The following is a 17593-nucleotide window of genomic DNA, read 5'->3' as shown; positions in this document are numbered from 1 at the left end:
AATTTTAAATCTTCTGCAAATTCAACCAAATCTCAACATATCTTTTAATTTATTTTATCCACCACAGGTTGAAGATCCTCTTTCCCGAGTTTAGTAAAATGGATGGGAATCCATTTTAAGAAAAGTTATTTGACTAAATCATTTTCTCAACGAAATCCGAACTCAGCGGAACCAAAATTCTTCATTTCCTCAGCATCTGGTTCCTCAGCAATTTTAAAATGATTTATTCGATTGAATCATTTTCTCACAAAATTTCTTTGATAGAATCATTATCTAAGAAATTATAAACTACAGTCCTTATTCCTTAAGCCGATGGGCCTAATTTTTTTTTGTTACCTTAGCATCTGGTTCCTCAGGGATCAAGGTAATGAGGGCATAGTTAATTTTGGAGAAATATATTTTTTTTGCGAGAAATTTTGGAGACATCTAACCGACCTTGTTCAGAAGCTATGACCAGAGCCATTTAATCATTATGAATAAGTAGCCGGAACTTTTGATAGAACAAAAAGGAAAGCCCGTCAGGATCAGGAGCCCCATTAGAATAAGATCCAAAAATAACAGAATTAATCTCTCCTCCAGTGATTTCGTCATTTTTGGGTCTGAAGAACATATATACAAAGTTTAAACATCTCTTCATGTTTTACTGAACATTTGACTGGTTCCATTTCTAGGTTATGAGTGACCCTTAATTAATCACTTGTGTTGGCATCCTTCAAATATACAATAAGAGAACCAAGTATATGCAATTCTCACAGGGAACCTAGGTCCTTGGCCATTCTAATCTTTATGAAGAAATTGGTCTGGTAAATCCTCCAAGGAAACCCTGGATCCATAAGGTCGATTATAGTAGAATAAACATTCTTATTCCCTTATCAAGTGCCATGCCGCATTGGAAGCTCATTTGCAGATGTTTCATTGAAGAAAGTGCCATGCTGGTGCATCGAGACGAAGCAGTTTACATAGAGCCCAATTCTTCATGGGTTCGTTGTCTCCCTGCACATCTTCTTGGACAAATTTCCCAAGAATATTGTGCGTCCTACACGTCTCATGTCGTCGAGTCTGTAGGTGGGGACGAACCGAAAACTCTGTTCTTCGCCTTCAAAGCCTACCAAAGCCGGACACATAGTAAGATCAATGAGAAGCCGAATAGGATTGTGTGCAAGAAAATTTGGTTAGTTTTCTTACTTCTTTCTCCCAGTTGGTGGACAAGGTAATGAACAAGAGCAATAGCACCTGCACAACAAGCCCGCAGACTATTCCGAGCCACATTCCCTGCCAGTGCAAACAATTTTTTATAGAGATCTGAAATGAGAAATATAAGTGAAATGAGAACTTTAATGTGTAAGGGTACTAAATTAATACCATTCCACCAAAGTGGTAGAGAAAAGCAAAACATAAAGCTGCCGGAATGCCAACAAGATAGTATGCACTGAGATTGATGATGGCGCCAATCTTTTGGAAGCCACAACCCCTAAGAATACCTGAAAAAGGAATATCAGAGTATCCCCGTTGCCAGTCAGTATCTTTGGGGATAATTTTCAATATAAACGATAACTATTATGGAGATAAACACATAATTTGCTTTCTACAAGTTATCTATATTTACCTGAAAGAACACACTGCAGGTCATCAAACAAGAATGTGACGGCAAGAATGGGCATAATTCTGGCAACGTACTTCACCACTTCCTCCTCGTTGCTGTATGCATAACCCCACAAATTGCGCACTAAAATCACAAGAAGACCGAGTGATACGCCTGACACGACACCCAGGGCCATGATCACACGGGTAGCTAGGCGGGCAGCATGCGGTCGCCCAGCACCAAGCTCATTTGCGACACGGGTGCTACAAAGGTGAGATAAAGGATATCATCGATCCTTTTGTGGGTTGAGATAACAGTATAATTGCCAGAAGTATGATGGATAAACATTTTGGCATGGTAAAGGTTTACGAGTTTGACTTGTTCAATCTGACCTTATAGCTGCACCAAGCCCAGAGGGGATCCTGAATACTAACACAACCGTATTTAAACTGCAGGAGAGTCAATTGTTATTACCAGAAAAAGGCAACCAAATAAAAATGGTTAGTTGATACTATATGCCACTGCAACTCTTGCGAATTCAAAAACTGCCGCTGCAGTTCTCATCTTCGAAAAAATGCAACTGCAATGGCACCTTTTGACCCATTGTCGTGGCATTTCCTGAAAGACGCAAACTGCAGTGGAATTTTCCAAATTTGAAAGAATTGCAGTGGCATATATCAAATTAACCCCATACAATATAAGTCATGCATATCTTCACCTGATGGACAATACTGACGCCTCGAGCTTAGGATTTGGGAGAAATCCAGTAAGAAGTACCATGAGGTCGAATGACCACCACTCCAAACTGTGAAAATGTAGGATGAAATCAATTGAAAATGAAACACGAATAACTCTGCCTGCAATTAGACAGATCAACTTACACTCACCAAACCATCAGAGCAGATGGAACGGCGAGCCTCAAGAAACTAAGGATGTCATGAAATGCCTCCGTTGATAACCCTGTCCATGTGTTCTTACAAGATTGAGAGAACCTGACATAGAGAGCCAAGACTAAAAAATTGACCAGGTAAGAGATGGTATTGGCCAAGGCAGCACCACTGTTGCCCAGGCCAAGCTTGTAAACCAGCAACCAGCAAACCAGGACATGGCTCAGGGCCATGACACCAGAGCTCAGCATCACTGGGAGGACAATGTTTTGTGTCCGCAGGAACCGGATTTGGCATTGAAGCGGTCCATACACAAACAATGCTGGAGTCAACCACCGGATGTAAGTCCCTGCTCCCATGGCAATTTCTGGGTCCAGGCCGAAGAACAGAAGGATCTGGCCGGTGTAGGCCCAGATTACAGCAACCACAACACTCACCAGAGTGAGCACAAAGATTGCTCTCTGCTTGTAGATACCAAGAAGATGGTACTGCTTTGCTCCGAAGGCTTGCCCACACAGTGTGTCCAAGCTGCTCGACATGCCTGCCTAAAATAGTTATGAACACATATTCAAGTTTCTGTTAATTGTTAAGGAGATCAAACGTATGTAAGGTCATAATATACCAGCAAGCTGAAGCCGGTGACACCGGCAAAGGATGTGGCGATGGAGGCACTGGAGAGAGCAAGCTCGCCGAGATGACCGACAAACATGACAGATATCATCTGGACGACGTTCTGTAGGAGGCCTCCGGCGATGAGAGGGCCAGCAAGGTAAAGCTGCTTCTTGACCTCAATCACCACAAGGCTGTGTCCTGGCCCTTGTGTCTTCTCAGTGTTGCTCGCAACAAGGGGCTCCTCCATGCTTGGCACCATACTTGAAACTTCAGAATCTGTTTAGGTGTTTACAAGTGAAGTGAATGGGATATTTAACATATATGAGGAAGAATATATCAATCAACTTCACAAACGATATAGATGGTGACTTCAGAAACTGCGAGGAAACAGAGTCAGACTCGGTAACCAAGTTGAACAGGCCTCAACCAGTCAATTTGAGCATGATTGAGATGTTAGAATATTCAGTCTAGTGGACTAAAAAGAAACACATGGGAGACAAAAGAGACAGCTTGGCAGCCAAGTTCACACTACTGACAAAATAATTACCAGACGAACTAAAGTGAATTGTGGAAGCTAAGAATACTAGAACCAGAAGGCACAAACACTGTGAATCGTTTATAGGTGACATGTTGCCCCTCAAATCTCGTTTGTTTTTCCGTTTTGAACTCCTACTGTTTGGCTGCCCTCTTATGTGTCATACTGTATCTGAAAAAGTTCCTGAGATTTAATTAGTGAGTCGAACTACAAGCGCTCGGTGGTGGTCACCAAGTAATCTGAAAATCATGATAAATTGTCGAATGGATCGGAGCTAGAAAATGGAAGAGATTCCATTCAAGACATCCTTCTTATTTCTACGTACATACAGAGCAAAAGCTCCTTTTCAAAAAAAAAAAAAGCAGAACAGAAGCTCCTAAGATGAGGACAAGCTCATCTTAGGAACATGACCGATATCATCTGGACGACGTTCTGCAGGAGGCATCCGGCGCTGAGAGGCCCGGCAAGGTACAGCTGCTTCTTCACCTCGGTCGCTACCAGGCTCTGTCTTAGCAGCCCTCTCGTTTTCTCAGCGTTGCCACCAGCAAGGGGCTCCTCCATGCCTGAAAGGATGAAACCTCTCACTTTGCTTCTGAACAAAGGCATGCGTTTGCAAGTGAACTGAAGGGATATTTATCATGTGTGCTGAAGACTATACTACCGATCAACTTCATCAAATATTATATGGGGATGGGCCTGCAAATATGGTGACAAATTCCATATGAAAACCGACAGGAAACAGTTATAGTGAAGGAGTAGCTTGCTTGCCAACAAAGTTTGGCGTGCCTCATCCAGTCAATTTCAGCATGCCTGAAAGGAATTGGGACTAAAGGATCTCATGTGAGACAAAGGAGGAAGCTTGGCAGTCAAGTGCAACGCATCTGACATAATAGCCTTATCTGACGGAAAAAGTTGAATCCAAGGTTCCAAGCTTAATCCGGACCAGAACATCCAGTATACTATTCAACACGACGAAAGCTACAGACGTAGATATTCTCGTAGCTAACACTATTTTTTTTTAAAAGGTTGAAATCCCGACCTCTGTAACAAAATAATGCACACAACCATATTTATTGATTTATTAACAAGCCTAAAAAAATGTATACATAGATCGAAACAACCAAAAGCCACCAGTCTATTCCTATAATAAGACGGATACGCATCGAGCAAAAACTCGCAAGATGTTCAAAATCAGACGAGGCTATTCGGGAGCTTCTGAAAATGCTAGACTGAAAAGCTGTTTGATTAGAGGATATGAGTCTCCCCACAAGAGAGAGCCTGCTAGTCAATGATTTGTAAAAAAAAAGAAAAAATAATATATATTTAAAAAAAAAATACAGTTCTCTAAGCTGAATGGCCCAAATTTCTCCATTTCGTATGCATCTGGTTCCTAGGGATCAAGGTAACAAGGTGGAGACATCTAATCGACCTTGTTCAAAGTTTCAGACGCTCTAACCAGCGCCATATAATAATTCTAAATAAGTGGCCCAAACTTTTGATACTCCCTCCGTGCCATAATAAGTGACTCAAATTTGCCAAAATATGGATGTATCTATACTCAAAAAGCATCTAAATACATGTAATATTTCGTCACTTAGTATGGGACGGAGGGAGTAGAACAGTAAAGAAAACCCACAGGACCAAGAGCTCCATTAGCATAAGATCCAAAAGTAGCAGATCTATTCCCTTCTTCAATGATATCATCACTTCCTTTTTGTCCGAAGAACATTTCTACAAAGTTTATCATCTCTTCATGTTTCAATGAACATTTGACCGTTTCCCTTCCTAGGCTACGAGTAAACCTAGCGTTACAGTAGGAGAACCAAGCATATGCAATTCTGACAGGCAAGCGAACCTAGCTCCTTTCTTTGCCATTCTATTCTTTTACGAAGAAATAGTCTAGTAAATCCTCCACGGAAATTCTGGATCAATAAGGTTGATTCTAGTAAAACAACATTTTATTCCCTTATCAAGTGCCGTGCTGGGTAGGGAGCTCATTTGCAGACGTTTCGTTGAAGAAAGTACCAGCTGGTGGATCGAAGCACTTTTCTTAGAGCCCAATTCTTCATGGGTTCCTTGTCTCCCTGCACATTCCTGGACAAATTTCCCAAGAAAATTGTGCATCATGCGCGTCTCATGTCATCAAGTCCGCAGGTAGGGACGAACTAAAAACTCTGTTCTTCGCCTTTAAAGCCTACCAAAGCAACAAGACAGATAATCGGCCACAAATTAAAATCACTAGAAGACGTCGGAACAAAAATTGTGTGCCATAATAGTTTGTTAGTTTCCTTACTTCTTTCTCCCAGTTGGTGGACAAGGTAATGAACAAGAGCAATAGCATCTGCACAACAAGCCCGCAGATTATTCCGAGCCACAGTCCCTACCAGTTCAAACACATTTTAGAGGTCTGGGATGAGAAATATAAGTGAAATAAGAAGTTTTATGTGGTAAGGGTACTAAATTAATACCATTCCACTGAAGTGGTAGAGAAAGGCAAAACATAAAGCTGCCGGAATGCCGACAAGATAGTATGCACTGAGATTGACGAAAGCGCCAATCTTTTGGAAGCCACAACCCCTAACAATACCTGGAAAAAGAATATCAGACTCAGAGTATCCCGAATTGCCAGTCAGTATGTTTGGGGATAATATTCAATAGAAACGACAACTATTTTGGGGTAAACATAATTCAAGCACAAAAATAGGCTCCATTTAATCACCAAATTTGATTTTAGAGGTATCTATATTTACCTGAAAGAACGCACTGCAGGTCATCAAACAAGAATGTCACGGCAAGAATGGGCATAATTCTGGCAACGTACTCAACCACTTCCTCCTCATTGCTGTATGCATACCCCCATAAATTGCGCACTAAAATCATAAGAAGCCCAACTGATACACCTGACACGATTCCCAGGGCCATGATCACACGAGTGGCTAGACGGGCAGCATGCGGTCGCCCCGCACCAAGCTCATTTGACACACGGGTGCTACAAAGATGAGATAATGGATATCAACTTTTTTGGGGTGAGATGACAATGGTTATGCCAAAAGTATTATGGATAAACATTTTGGCATAGTAATGGTTTACAAGATTGCCTTGTTCAATCTGACCTTATAGCCGCACCAAGCCCAGAGGGGATCCTGAATACTAATGCAACCGTGTTTAAACTGCAGGAAATTCAACTGTTACTATAAAAAAAAGGAAACCAAATATGAAATACGCAATGAATATGCTCACCTGATGGACAATACTGACGCCTCGAGCTTAGGATTTGGCAGAAATCCTGAAAGAAGTACCATGAGCTCGAATGACCACCACTCCAAGCTGTGAAAATGCAGGATAAAATCAACTGCAAATGAAACACAAATAACTCTGCCTGCTATTAGAAGGCTCAACTCACACTCACCAAACCATCAGAGCAGATGGAACGGCGAGCCTCAAGAAACTAAGGATGTCATGAAATGCCTCCGTTGATAACCCTGTCCATGTGTTCTTACAAGATTGAGAGAACCTGACATAGAGAGCAGACTAAAAAATTGGCCAGGTAAGAGATGGTATTGGCCAAGGCAGCACCACTGTTGCCCAGGCCAAGCTTGTAAACCAGCAGCCAGCAAACCAGGACATGGCTCAGCGCCATGACACCTGCGCTCAGCATCACTGGGAGTACAATGTTTTGCGTCTGCAGGAACCGGACATGGCACTGAAGCGGTCCATACACAAACAATGCTGGAATCAACCAACGGATGTAGGTCCCTGCTCCCATGGCAATTTCTGGGTCCAGGCCGAAGAACAGAAGGATCTGGCCGGTGTACGCCCAGATTACAGCAACCACAACACTCACCAGAGTGAGCACAAAGATTGCTCTCTGCTTGTAGATACCAAGAAGATGGTACTGCTTTGCTCCGAAGGCTTGCCCATACAGTGTGTCCAAGCTGCTCGACATGCCTGCCTAAAATAGTTATGAACACATATTCAAGTTTCTGTTAAGGAGATCAAACACAGTGAGTCCAAGCTGCTCGACATGCTAGCCTGAAATAGTTAATATACCAGCAAGCTGAAGCCGGTGACACCGGCAAAGGATGTGGCGATGGAGGCACTGGAGAGAGCGAGCTCGCCGAGATGACCAACAAACATGACAGATATCATCTGGACGACGTTCTGCAGGAGGCTTCCGGCGATGAGAGGACCAGCAAGGTAAAGCTGCTTCTTGACCTCAGTCACCAGAAGGCTGTCGCCTGGCCCTCTTGTCTTCTCAGTGCTGCTCCGAACAAGAGGCTCCTCCATGCTTGGCACCATACTTGAAACTTTACAGTCTGCTTAGATGTTTACAAGTGAAGTGAATGGGCTATTTAACATGTACGAGGAAGAATATATCAGTCAACTTCATCAACGTTATAGATGCTCTTCAGAAACTGGGAGGAAACAGAGTCAGTAGCTTGGTAGCCAAGTTGAACATGCCTGGACTAAAAGGAACTCATGGGAGACCAAAGAGGCAGCTTGACAGCCAAGTTCAACACAACTGACAACATAACTACCAGATGAACTAAAGTGAAATGGGACAGCTAAGAATACATGCCCGACCAGGATAAGTTTGCCATTTTATCTCTTCTTGATCAATTTATGTGCACTTAGGTAGTTACTACTGAAATCAATCAGGGACTCCATATTGCCACTTGTTCCCGCTGTCAAACCTTTTGACCCCACCAATAATGCTAGAACCAGAAGGCACACACACTGAATCGTTTATAGGTCACATGTCGACCCTGAAATTTCGTTCGCTCTTCCTTTTTGTACTCCAGCTGTTTAGCCGCCCTACTTATGTGTCATACTGTATCTGAAACAGTCCCCCACTCCTCCGTTTCGAAAAAAAAAACAGTCCCCCACTCCATAAATGCATATAGAAAAGGACAGCCCCCGATATCTAGAGCTAGTAATTAGCGAGTAAAACAACAAACGCACTGTTCTCAGGAACAGCAAAAGAATCTGAAAATCGTACCAAAATGTTGAATGGATCGGAGGTAGTAAATGGGTTCGATTTCATTGAGGACAATCCTTTCTGACTTTCTGTACTTACACATAGAACAAAAGCTCCTTAGACGTTCCTCAAAATTCAGGCATTGCTACTCCGGAGCTTGCAAGGTACTACGGAGTAGGATAGAAGCAAATTCCTAAGATGCTACTCCAGTACAACCAAAGGATCAAGTAAAATTCCGGGGAAGTGGCGAACCTCTCCCTGTTTCGCAGCAATTCCGTCGAAGACTAAAGAGAGGTGTAGGAACCGTACGGCAGGCGCTTGGGGCCCGTGATGAAGGGCGCGTCCCACGGCGGCTGGGACGGCCCCGGCGAGGAAAATCGGCACAAGAAGGAGGTCCTCCTCTGTCAAGGCGGCGGCCGCCGCGCAGGAGCGTGATGGCTACGGAGAAACTGGATGGGATCTTTATTCAGTCGCTCGCTCCGCTTTGAGTTGAGGACACAATGCGTCCCATTACATATGCTTTCTTCAATTTTTATTGACCCGGTTATTAATTAACGAGGAACAAACAAATATTGTACGGCTGCTTCCTCCTACCCATGTCAAGTGACTCAAATTTGCTCAAATATGAATGTATCTATGTCTAAAATATTTCCGACGTGGGCAAAGGTATAGGTACAACAACATGCTCCGGCACCGAGTGCCAGCTTAACCCGCTTGGGCCACCCGACGAGAACCTCACGGTAAGCGTCTTCCCGCGCTACGAAAAATTATGAAATACCACTGTCATGTTCCAATCTATTAATGATGTTGCCATGTTTGTCATGCGCAGAAGGGCATCAAATGCCGGCTACACATGCCGACGGTGAGGAATCCTCTGGCGTGTGCGGGTTGCTGATGCCGCGTACGGCCGTGGTACACCACGTGACCCTGCGAGACGACATGGTCAGGGTGCAGGTGGACTTCGTGCTCAAGGGCTTCGAGGACAAACCGGTCCCTTATCCTCCGCACGAAGAGGCGACGACCCTAAGGGATTGCGTCAACTCCTACCTCATCTGGCCTAGGAGGTTGGTGGTCCTCGCTACGGAGCCGTCTGCATCTCCGTTGCCCCGGCTCGGTCTGTCTCCACCCGCCCGGCGCCTGACGTCTCCGTCGCTGCTTGGCGCCTCACCCGGTCCTTTGGACTACGAGCCCACGGAACGAGACTTCTCACCTGCGGCGGAGTGTAGCGACGACAATGCAGGCCAAAATCCTCCGTCGTCGCCCAAACCCGAAGCCCCGAAGCCATCTACACCAAGACCCGTCCCTCGGAGAGCCGCAGCACAATCGGCCCCGTTGGAGCGCCGTCCAAGTGCCCTTGCTGGGATGCAGGTCCCCCAGAAACCGGACAGTTCCGATTTCCTGAGACGCAGGAAAAACAAAACGGGGACAGGCGACAAGGCAGGCAAGGGCTCCTCCAAGGAGGGGAAAGAGTCGTCTTCTACAGGAAGACAACTAAAGAGAGCGCCGCAGATAGAAGGGATTTGGGAAGAGCGACCAGACATTCTGAAGATGCCCATCCACCCCCGTGTTGGAGATAGATTGCCTGATGGGTCTTATTTCGTGGAGAGGCGATTCTCCCAATTTTTTTTGTTCCACCCCGGACAACCGATGGTTTCCCAGGATGACCTGTATCGCCTGCCACGGGAGATGCAAGAGCTCCATGAAAAATACATGAATGTGGCACCATCAGGCGCAGACCTCACAAATCTGGAAATCAGGGTTCGAGTGCCAAAGCATTATGGCTTCTTCGACTCCAATACGAGGGAAATCAAGAAGGAAAATGACGTTAGCTTCGGCATTGACTTCCTCGACTTGTTTCACCTCTTCAACCGCAAGTGCCTCGACAACGCCATATTAAGACTGTGGTGTGTACACTACACGAGGGAGGCATATAGGGTGAAGCAATATGGGATGGCCGTCGCCGACCCCCTTCTTTTCAATGCCACTTTGCTTGGTCCAGACCCATTGTTGGCTAAAAGTAGAAGGTTGGTGATTAAATACCTCACTCAATTCATCTTGAAGCACAAAGACCGCCATTTTGTATTGATATTGTACCATCTACAGTAAGTTGTTTTCAATTCGCGTGAATACATAAATCTTTTTCCGTCGGAAGACTTGCTTGTTATATTATTTGGCTAATACAATGTGCGTCCTTTTGTGAAACAGTGGCCATTGAGTGACAATCGCCATCTGCCTCAATATGGGTGGGGTCACATATTTTGATCCACTGCGACGCAAGGGGAATGAACCACAACGCGACTTTGAGCCGATCAAATATGTCATCGATGCGGCCTATCGCGACGCGGTGAAATGGTACGGGGTGACTGGCTTCAGCCGCAATCCTGACGCTCCCCTCAGGTACACTTTCAACTTTCCCTGCGAGCAACAGGCTGAAGGATCCGTCTACTTCGGTTACTACTGCACGCACACTATTCAACAATTCATCAACGACTTCCAGCCGAAGGGGAAGAAGCCCTTCGAAGAAGTGAGGAATTGGTTTCTGGCCAACACCGAGTTAGGGCACAACTCAGAAATTCTCATGTACGAGATCCAAAAGGACATCGGCGAAATCCTCAACAAGGAGGTCCTCAAATCGAGCGGGGATTACTACGGCGGCGGGATTGTTGCCAAAAGTGGCTAAATTGTGTGGAATACTTTTATTTGTGGCTCATTTTTTCAAACACTTTGTATACATGCATGTGACTTGAATGTTTAACTCGTGTGGAACTTTGTAATATATTTGCTGCTATTCTGTTTCTTTGGTGTTGTATATTGTGCTGCTGTATTCCTGCTATTATTTGATAGTGGTATTTCACAATTTTTCGTAGCGCGGGAAGACGCTTACCGTGAGGTTCTCGTCGGGTGGCCCAAGCGGGTTAAGCTGGCACTCGATGCCGGAGCATGAGGTGCTCTTATTGGGTAGCGGGGACGGATCCGGTGTGGTTGGGGTTGGTTGGATGGGCGCCGGCAAGAAAACACCGTGATCGATGAAGTTGTCGACGTCACGTTGGTCCCTTGCAAGCCGCATGAGCTTCCTGAGGTCCTCCCTCGCCAACAGCCAGATCTTCTCATCTAATTCCTTTGAGCTCTATTCTTTGCTGGACACCCTTCTGCGTTTGCGGGAACCTTGCTCTTTCGCCATCTGCCTGCGAAAGGGCCCGGAACCGACACCTCGCATATGGCCCCCGTGCTCATTTCGTTGCAGAGCGTAGCTGATGGCATCATCCCACTGTTGGTTGATAGATGAGTGGGAGCCATCCGACTCCCACTCTGCCATTGCACCCTGTATACAAAAAACAACATGCTCGGTGTTAATCTTATATGTGAGTATAAGAAGCCCAACCGATAAAAAAAGATGTCAGGACAAGGCCTTACGAGTGCAGCCTCTTGCTTCTTTGACATAGGCTCCAGGCCCGCCCACTGATTTGTGGTCATGGATGACCGCAGCCATTTGCTGGAGTGCTCACCGCGAAGCAAAGTTGGGACTCTCGGCTGTATACCGGCTTGGTCCAATGCGGCGTCCTCCTTCGCCCACACCTTCTCCTTTCCGGGGCGTCCACGACTGCCGAGGCGGTGGTCGAAGGGCATTTTCTCACGAAGCTCCTTGTACCATTTTTGGCTGGCCTTGAATTCATCTGACCTGACCCACACCTTGAACCTCCCCCAGTCCTCCTCCGAGATCCCTTCCAGTGCTTGTTAACCTCTTTCTTCCAGTCTTTGTCGATGAGCTTCCTGCAGTTATATTGCCACGTGCTCTGGCCCTTCCTCATGACTTGGTGCATCTGCCACTCCAACCGTTTCCTGATCTCATCATTGGCAGGCACGAACCGCTTCCATGCCGCCTCGTAACAGTCCTGCTTCACAGCTTCCGGGACATTGCTCCATCTTTGATAGATCCAAGCGCGTACCCGTACGATGGCGTTGCATGTGTTGGAGAATCTTTCTGCAGCCTCCCCCGGTTCCTCCGGGTAGTTTTCTTTATTCAGCTTGGTGACAACCCACGACTCCGTCGGCACCTTATTCGCCCCCTGCTTGGACTTCGACTGAGTAGTCGACTCCGTAGCCTGAGACATCGCACCCAGGGCTTCTTCCTCGTTAGCTTCTCCTTCAAGGAGCAGCTGCTCCTCGGCTCCTTCAAGGAACAGCTGCTCCTCGGCTCCTTCTTTGCTCATGGCAATTTCAGAGCCTGAGGAAGATGCCCCCGCTTCTTCTTCGACTTGTCCCTCCACAACCGGTGGCTGCTCAGGCACCTCTTCAACACGAGCCTGAGGTTCCTATCCAACACTTATAAAAGTAATTTAAAAAAACGGAAAAATTCGGCATGACCTATGCTATAAAACAAGAAAATTTCGGCATGACCATTGCTGTAAAACAACAAAACAGTCTACTCGAATGTTATACCTGCATAAAAAAACTCCCACCCACATCTACCCCCTTGGCACGATGGCCGGACCCTTCTCAGCGACCCGGCACGATGGCCGGGCTCACATTCCTCATATCAACCGACACGATGGTCGGGATCACATGCATGTATCAATCTTTGCACCAAGAGCAGCAATAACAACAATATTTAAACAAGAGGCAGCAATATAAAGATTTAAACCCTAAATGGCAATATGAAACCATAAACAGCAATATTAAACCCTAAACAACAAGATTTAAATTAAATCCTAAACAGAAATATTAAACCCTAAACAACAATATTAAACCCTAAACAACAGTATTAAACCCTAAACAACAATATTAAACCCTAAACAGTAGTATTAAACCCTAAATAGCATACCGGGTCGGGGCCGCGACGGCGAGGGTCGTCTGGGCCGGGGTCGGGGTCGGTGCCTGGGTCGTGGATGGGGTTGGGGCGGAGCCGGCCGGGGCGGAGGCAGCGTCGTCGAGGCGGCCCAGCGCCCCCGGCGATGCGGGGCGGGCGTCGGCCAGACGGGGCCGCCGGATCCGGATCCGGCGGCCGTTGGGGGGGGGGGGGGCTGCGGGGCGAGGGGCTTCCCGCTCCTCGTCGTCCGCTCCGACCCCCCGGTCTTGTCGTTCTGCGACATGGCGGCGACGGCGGGGAAGGGCGGTGGCGGCGGAGTCGGGCAGGGCTTCGCCGTAGGGTTTGAGGCGTGAGCGCTACTGGTCTGGGAAAGACACGCGTCTCGAATACGAAAATTTCGTGAAGTCTCGCCCTGTAATACATATAGGGAGGGTCTCCAGTGACGGGTATTTTGCGGATACCCGCCACGGGAGACCCTTCCTAGGGTTACTGGTACAGGAGACCACCGGTGACGGGTATTTCCGGATACCCGCCAGTGGTGACCAACCAGTGGCGGGTATATGAAAACCCCGCCACTGGTAATTGGAACAGGAGTGAGGGTTAACCACATCCCTGTTCCACGCACCAGTGGCGGTGATATTGTATATACCCGCCAGTGGTTAGTATTTTGGTTCTAGTATTATATTCTATGTCTCTCTAAAAATTATGGCACCTATACTTTTAAGCGTATAATAATTATTTCTTTTCTCACTAAAGATTTCAATGCTAAATACATTGCTGAAATTGAAATATTTATGCTTTTGTACTGTTTACTGTGGTTAAAAATTGTTATAAATTACAAAATTGCTCAGAATGGTCTGATATTTGGCATGGAGGCTTCTCACACAACAATATGCCTGTATATGAAATTTGGTGTCAAAATTTCAAATGAAGCCCATAAGAATACCATATTGGGATCATCTAGGTAGATATCTCTGGTACCTTCTAAGCCAACATCCAAATTGTAACATTATAATAAATTTGGGCTTGATTTTTTCCGTGTGGCTTCATTAGACTGAGAGATGTTCCCATGCCAAGTTTCAGCTCATTTTGATGAAAATTGAATTTTATGGAATTAAATTAGCACCAAACCCACACATAATCACAGAAATTTGTATGAAATACTATGAATTAATGTCTAAAACTTGTATTGGGAACAAACAATATTACTATACACCCAAAAGTACAACTGCTATATTTTTTGGAACGCATAGAATATAATAGGATTATAATAGTGCATTCTGAAATCATTACCAGTGACGAGTTTCAGGAAAATCACCGCCACTGGTGAGTTGGACAAGATTTGGGAAATCCCAAGTCCTGTAGCATTCACCAGTGGCGGGTTTCAGCGAAATCACCGCCACTGGTGCCAGCTTTCGGTGGCGGGTTTACCTGTAATCACCGCCACTAGTTTGCGGTTCGACCAGCATAAATTGCTTCCTCCCCCTCCCTTTGCAGATTCCGAATAAAATCAAATGCTGCTCTCTCCTCTACTCTCGTTCGCCTGGTCTATGGGCCCGGTACCCTATGTGTGCACTAGTGGGCTCGGATTATAGCCCTGTGGGCCCGTGCTCTTCTGGCCTAGTAGGTAGTAGGCAGCTCCCGGGTTCTCGCCGGGCTGGGCCTGAACCCGAAACAGCCTAGTTGGCCGGGCGGGCTAAAAAAACTTTTTTGCCTCCTTTTCTGGTAGCTCACAACAGTGGCGGGTTTCTTGTAATAACCGCCACTGGTACTCCTTCGAGTGGCGGATTTCCTTGTAATAACCGCCACTGGTGTCCTTCCGCGGGCTCCACGCGAGGCAAGGTGGGAGTTTAGTCCCACCTCGCTAGTTTACAAGCGATTCGACCAGCATATAAGGCTTTCATCCCTTCTCCCATCAGCTTCCGAATATTCCTCTCGCCTGTCTTCTGTGCTCCTCACCTGGCCCGTGGGCCCGGTGCCTGTAATGTTCTTTGTGGGCTCGGATAACAGCCCCGTGGGCCCGGGTCCGCTCTGGCCTACTAGGTAGTAGGCTGCTCCCGGGTTCGCCTGGCTGGGCCCGAACCCGAAACGCTCAGTTGACCCGGGCGGGCTTAAAAACTTTTTTTTTCTCCTTTATAATGAAACAAGCAAATAAAATATGCACTCACAGTACAAAAATATTGCGAACAAATTTACGGCATTTGTTTTCAAATTTGAACAAGTTAAGATTCAAACCTCGTTAGAATTCAAATTACGTGGAAAATCATCAACGAGCATAGCGAACAAATTTACGGCATTTGTCTTCAAATTTGAACAAGTTAAGATTCAAACCTCGTTAGAATTCAAATTACATTGAAAATCATCAACGAGCATAGCGAACAAATCTACGGCATTTTTTTTCAAATTTGAACAAGTTAAGATTCGAACCTCGTTAGAATTCAAACTACATTGAAAATCATCAACGAGCATAATTGATCAAAATTACACAAATAGTGAACTATTGGACAATCTTGTTTTTCTTGTTTATTGTCTTCTCTTTCCTCTTATACGTTTGGACCTCATCGTGGCTGCTTCTGGCGTAGGCCCTGTCTTGTGTGGCTAATTTTGACTTCTTTCTTGTCTGGGTCGTCCGTCTTGCCACCTCTTCTTCTTGCCTGGTCGTGGGGTCAGGGAAACCTTCATAGTCTTGTTGTGAAGTTACTCCGTCGACCCCAACAATGCTCTTTTTACCTCTCCTCACGACTACGCGGTTTTTCGCTATCGGGTCTTCTACGAAGAAGACTTGTTTGCATTTGGAAGCAAACTGCCATGGTTCAAGCATTGCCGAGATTCTTTTGACGTTCACCTGATGACGGGGAACCTCTTTTAGCAGAATCATTGTTGTGAACCTATGATCTTCATGCCTGACATCGCGTGCCCATCTAATGCGAAACATGGCGATTGTGGTGAGGGTGTAGTCAAGCTCCTAGATCTCTTCGACAACGCCGTAGTACGCTTCAGTCTGGCCTTCGCTGTCGGTCCCCGTCTCAGCTACGAACACTATACCGCTATTTTGGTACGTATTCTTACGGTCTTGAGCCTTGGTGTAATACGTATACCCATTCATTGCGTACGACTGGTATGTCACAACGTTGTGGTCGGGAAGCCGTGACAACTTCTGGATAATCTTCTCATCTTCATTCGCCGCAGCCCTCGGATACCAAAGATCCTTGAGCCACATGGAGAATGTAGAATTGTGTTTTCGCTGGATCCAATCATCATTCCTGTTAGGGTTGAGGTTTCGAAGTTCTTCGATGTGCATGTCAATGAATGGCTCGACCTCTGGCGTGAGTTGCAGGACCATTGTGTGTGCTCTTATAAAGTCGTCCATTCTTTGGCGGGCATGCACATCAAGCTCCTTCCGGCCAAGCCGACCTTCACCTTCTGGCTTCCCCTTATGTCGTGATTCGGGGACCCCTATGGGTTTGCGGTCCGCCAACCAATCAGTGAAGAACTCAACGCACTCTTCTGCATGATAGCCTTCCATGATGCTTCCTTTGGGACGCCCTCTGTTACAAACATATCGCTTCAGCACCCCGTTGTATCGTTCGGGCCCAAACATGTTGTGCAGGAACGATGGCCCTAACAACAAGATCTCATCGGCGACGTGGACCATCAGATGGACCATAATGTCGAAGAACGTTGGGGGAAAGAACATCTCACATTCGCACAATATCTGTATCATTGCGTCCCTCAGTTGCAGGCAACAGTCCACCGTGATGGACTTCTGGCCGATCGTGTCGAAGAAGTCACATAGTTTCATGACCGTCTCTGTCACCCGTGGCTCCATGCAGCCTCTTATTGCAACCGGAAGTAGCTGCGTGAGAATCACATGGCAGTCATGAGACTTCATGCCAACCAGCTTGTGGCTCTTCATGTCAACGAGTTTCTTGATGCTGGATGAGTAGTTCGATGGAACTTTGATGCCATGGAGACACTCGCACATTCTATGCAGCTCGGCTTTGCTCAGACTGTAACACGCAGGTTTGCATCGCGTATATATCGTGCGTTCACCATCCTTGTTTTCCTGAGGCGCCTCTTCCTCTATCGGCCACAGCTTCTCCCTTATCCCCATCCACTGCAGGTCATTCCGTGCCTTTGGTCCATCTTTTGACTTGTCCGCGTGGTGCATCATCAAGCCCAACAGGCTGTC

General features: G+C 46.2%; 1 protein-coding gene and 1 pseudogene across 2 annotated transcripts; both read right to left on the bottom strand.

Annotated features, from left to right (window-relative positions):
- Window positions 1-555: 555 nt before the first annotated feature.
- On the bottom strand, window positions 556-3647 carry LOC100824033 (protein DETOXIFICATION 16). Of its 2 annotated transcripts, none has more exons than XM_003579528.4 (8): window positions 3092-3647; window positions 2470-3014; window positions 2301-2387; window positions 1975-2031; window positions 1607-1845; window positions 1363-1481; window positions 1186-1272; window positions 556-1105 (listed from the first exon to the last, which is right to left on the bottom strand). In XM_003579528.4, the coding sequence occupies exons 1-8, from the start codon at window positions 3338-3340 to the stop codon at window positions 1046-1048; spliced, it is 1443 nt and encodes a 480-aa protein (XP_003579576.1). In that variant the 5' UTR covers window positions 3341-3647; the 3' UTR covers window positions 556-1045. The 2 variants fall into 2 exon arrangements, with proteins under 2 accessions (XP_003579576.1, XP_010239778.1); XM_010241476.3 differs by having other exon boundaries at window positions 2470-3010.
- A 1627-nt stretch (window positions 3648-5274) lies between these two features.
- On the bottom strand, window positions 5275-9116 carry LOC100823723 (annotated as a pseudogene).
- Window positions 9117-17593: the final 8477 nt, after the last annotated feature.

The sequence above is a fragment of the Brachypodium distachyon genome, chromosome 5, assembly GCF_000005505.3.
Source record: "Brachypodium distachyon strain Bd21 chromosome 5, Brachypodium_distachyon_v3.0, whole genome shotgun sequence".
Lineage (NCBI taxonomy): Eukaryota > Viridiplantae > Streptophyta > Magnoliopsida > Poales > Poaceae > Brachypodium > Brachypodium distachyon.
Note: the sequence above shows the minus strand (reverse complement) of the source record. Positions and strands in the feature narration are given on the sequence as shown.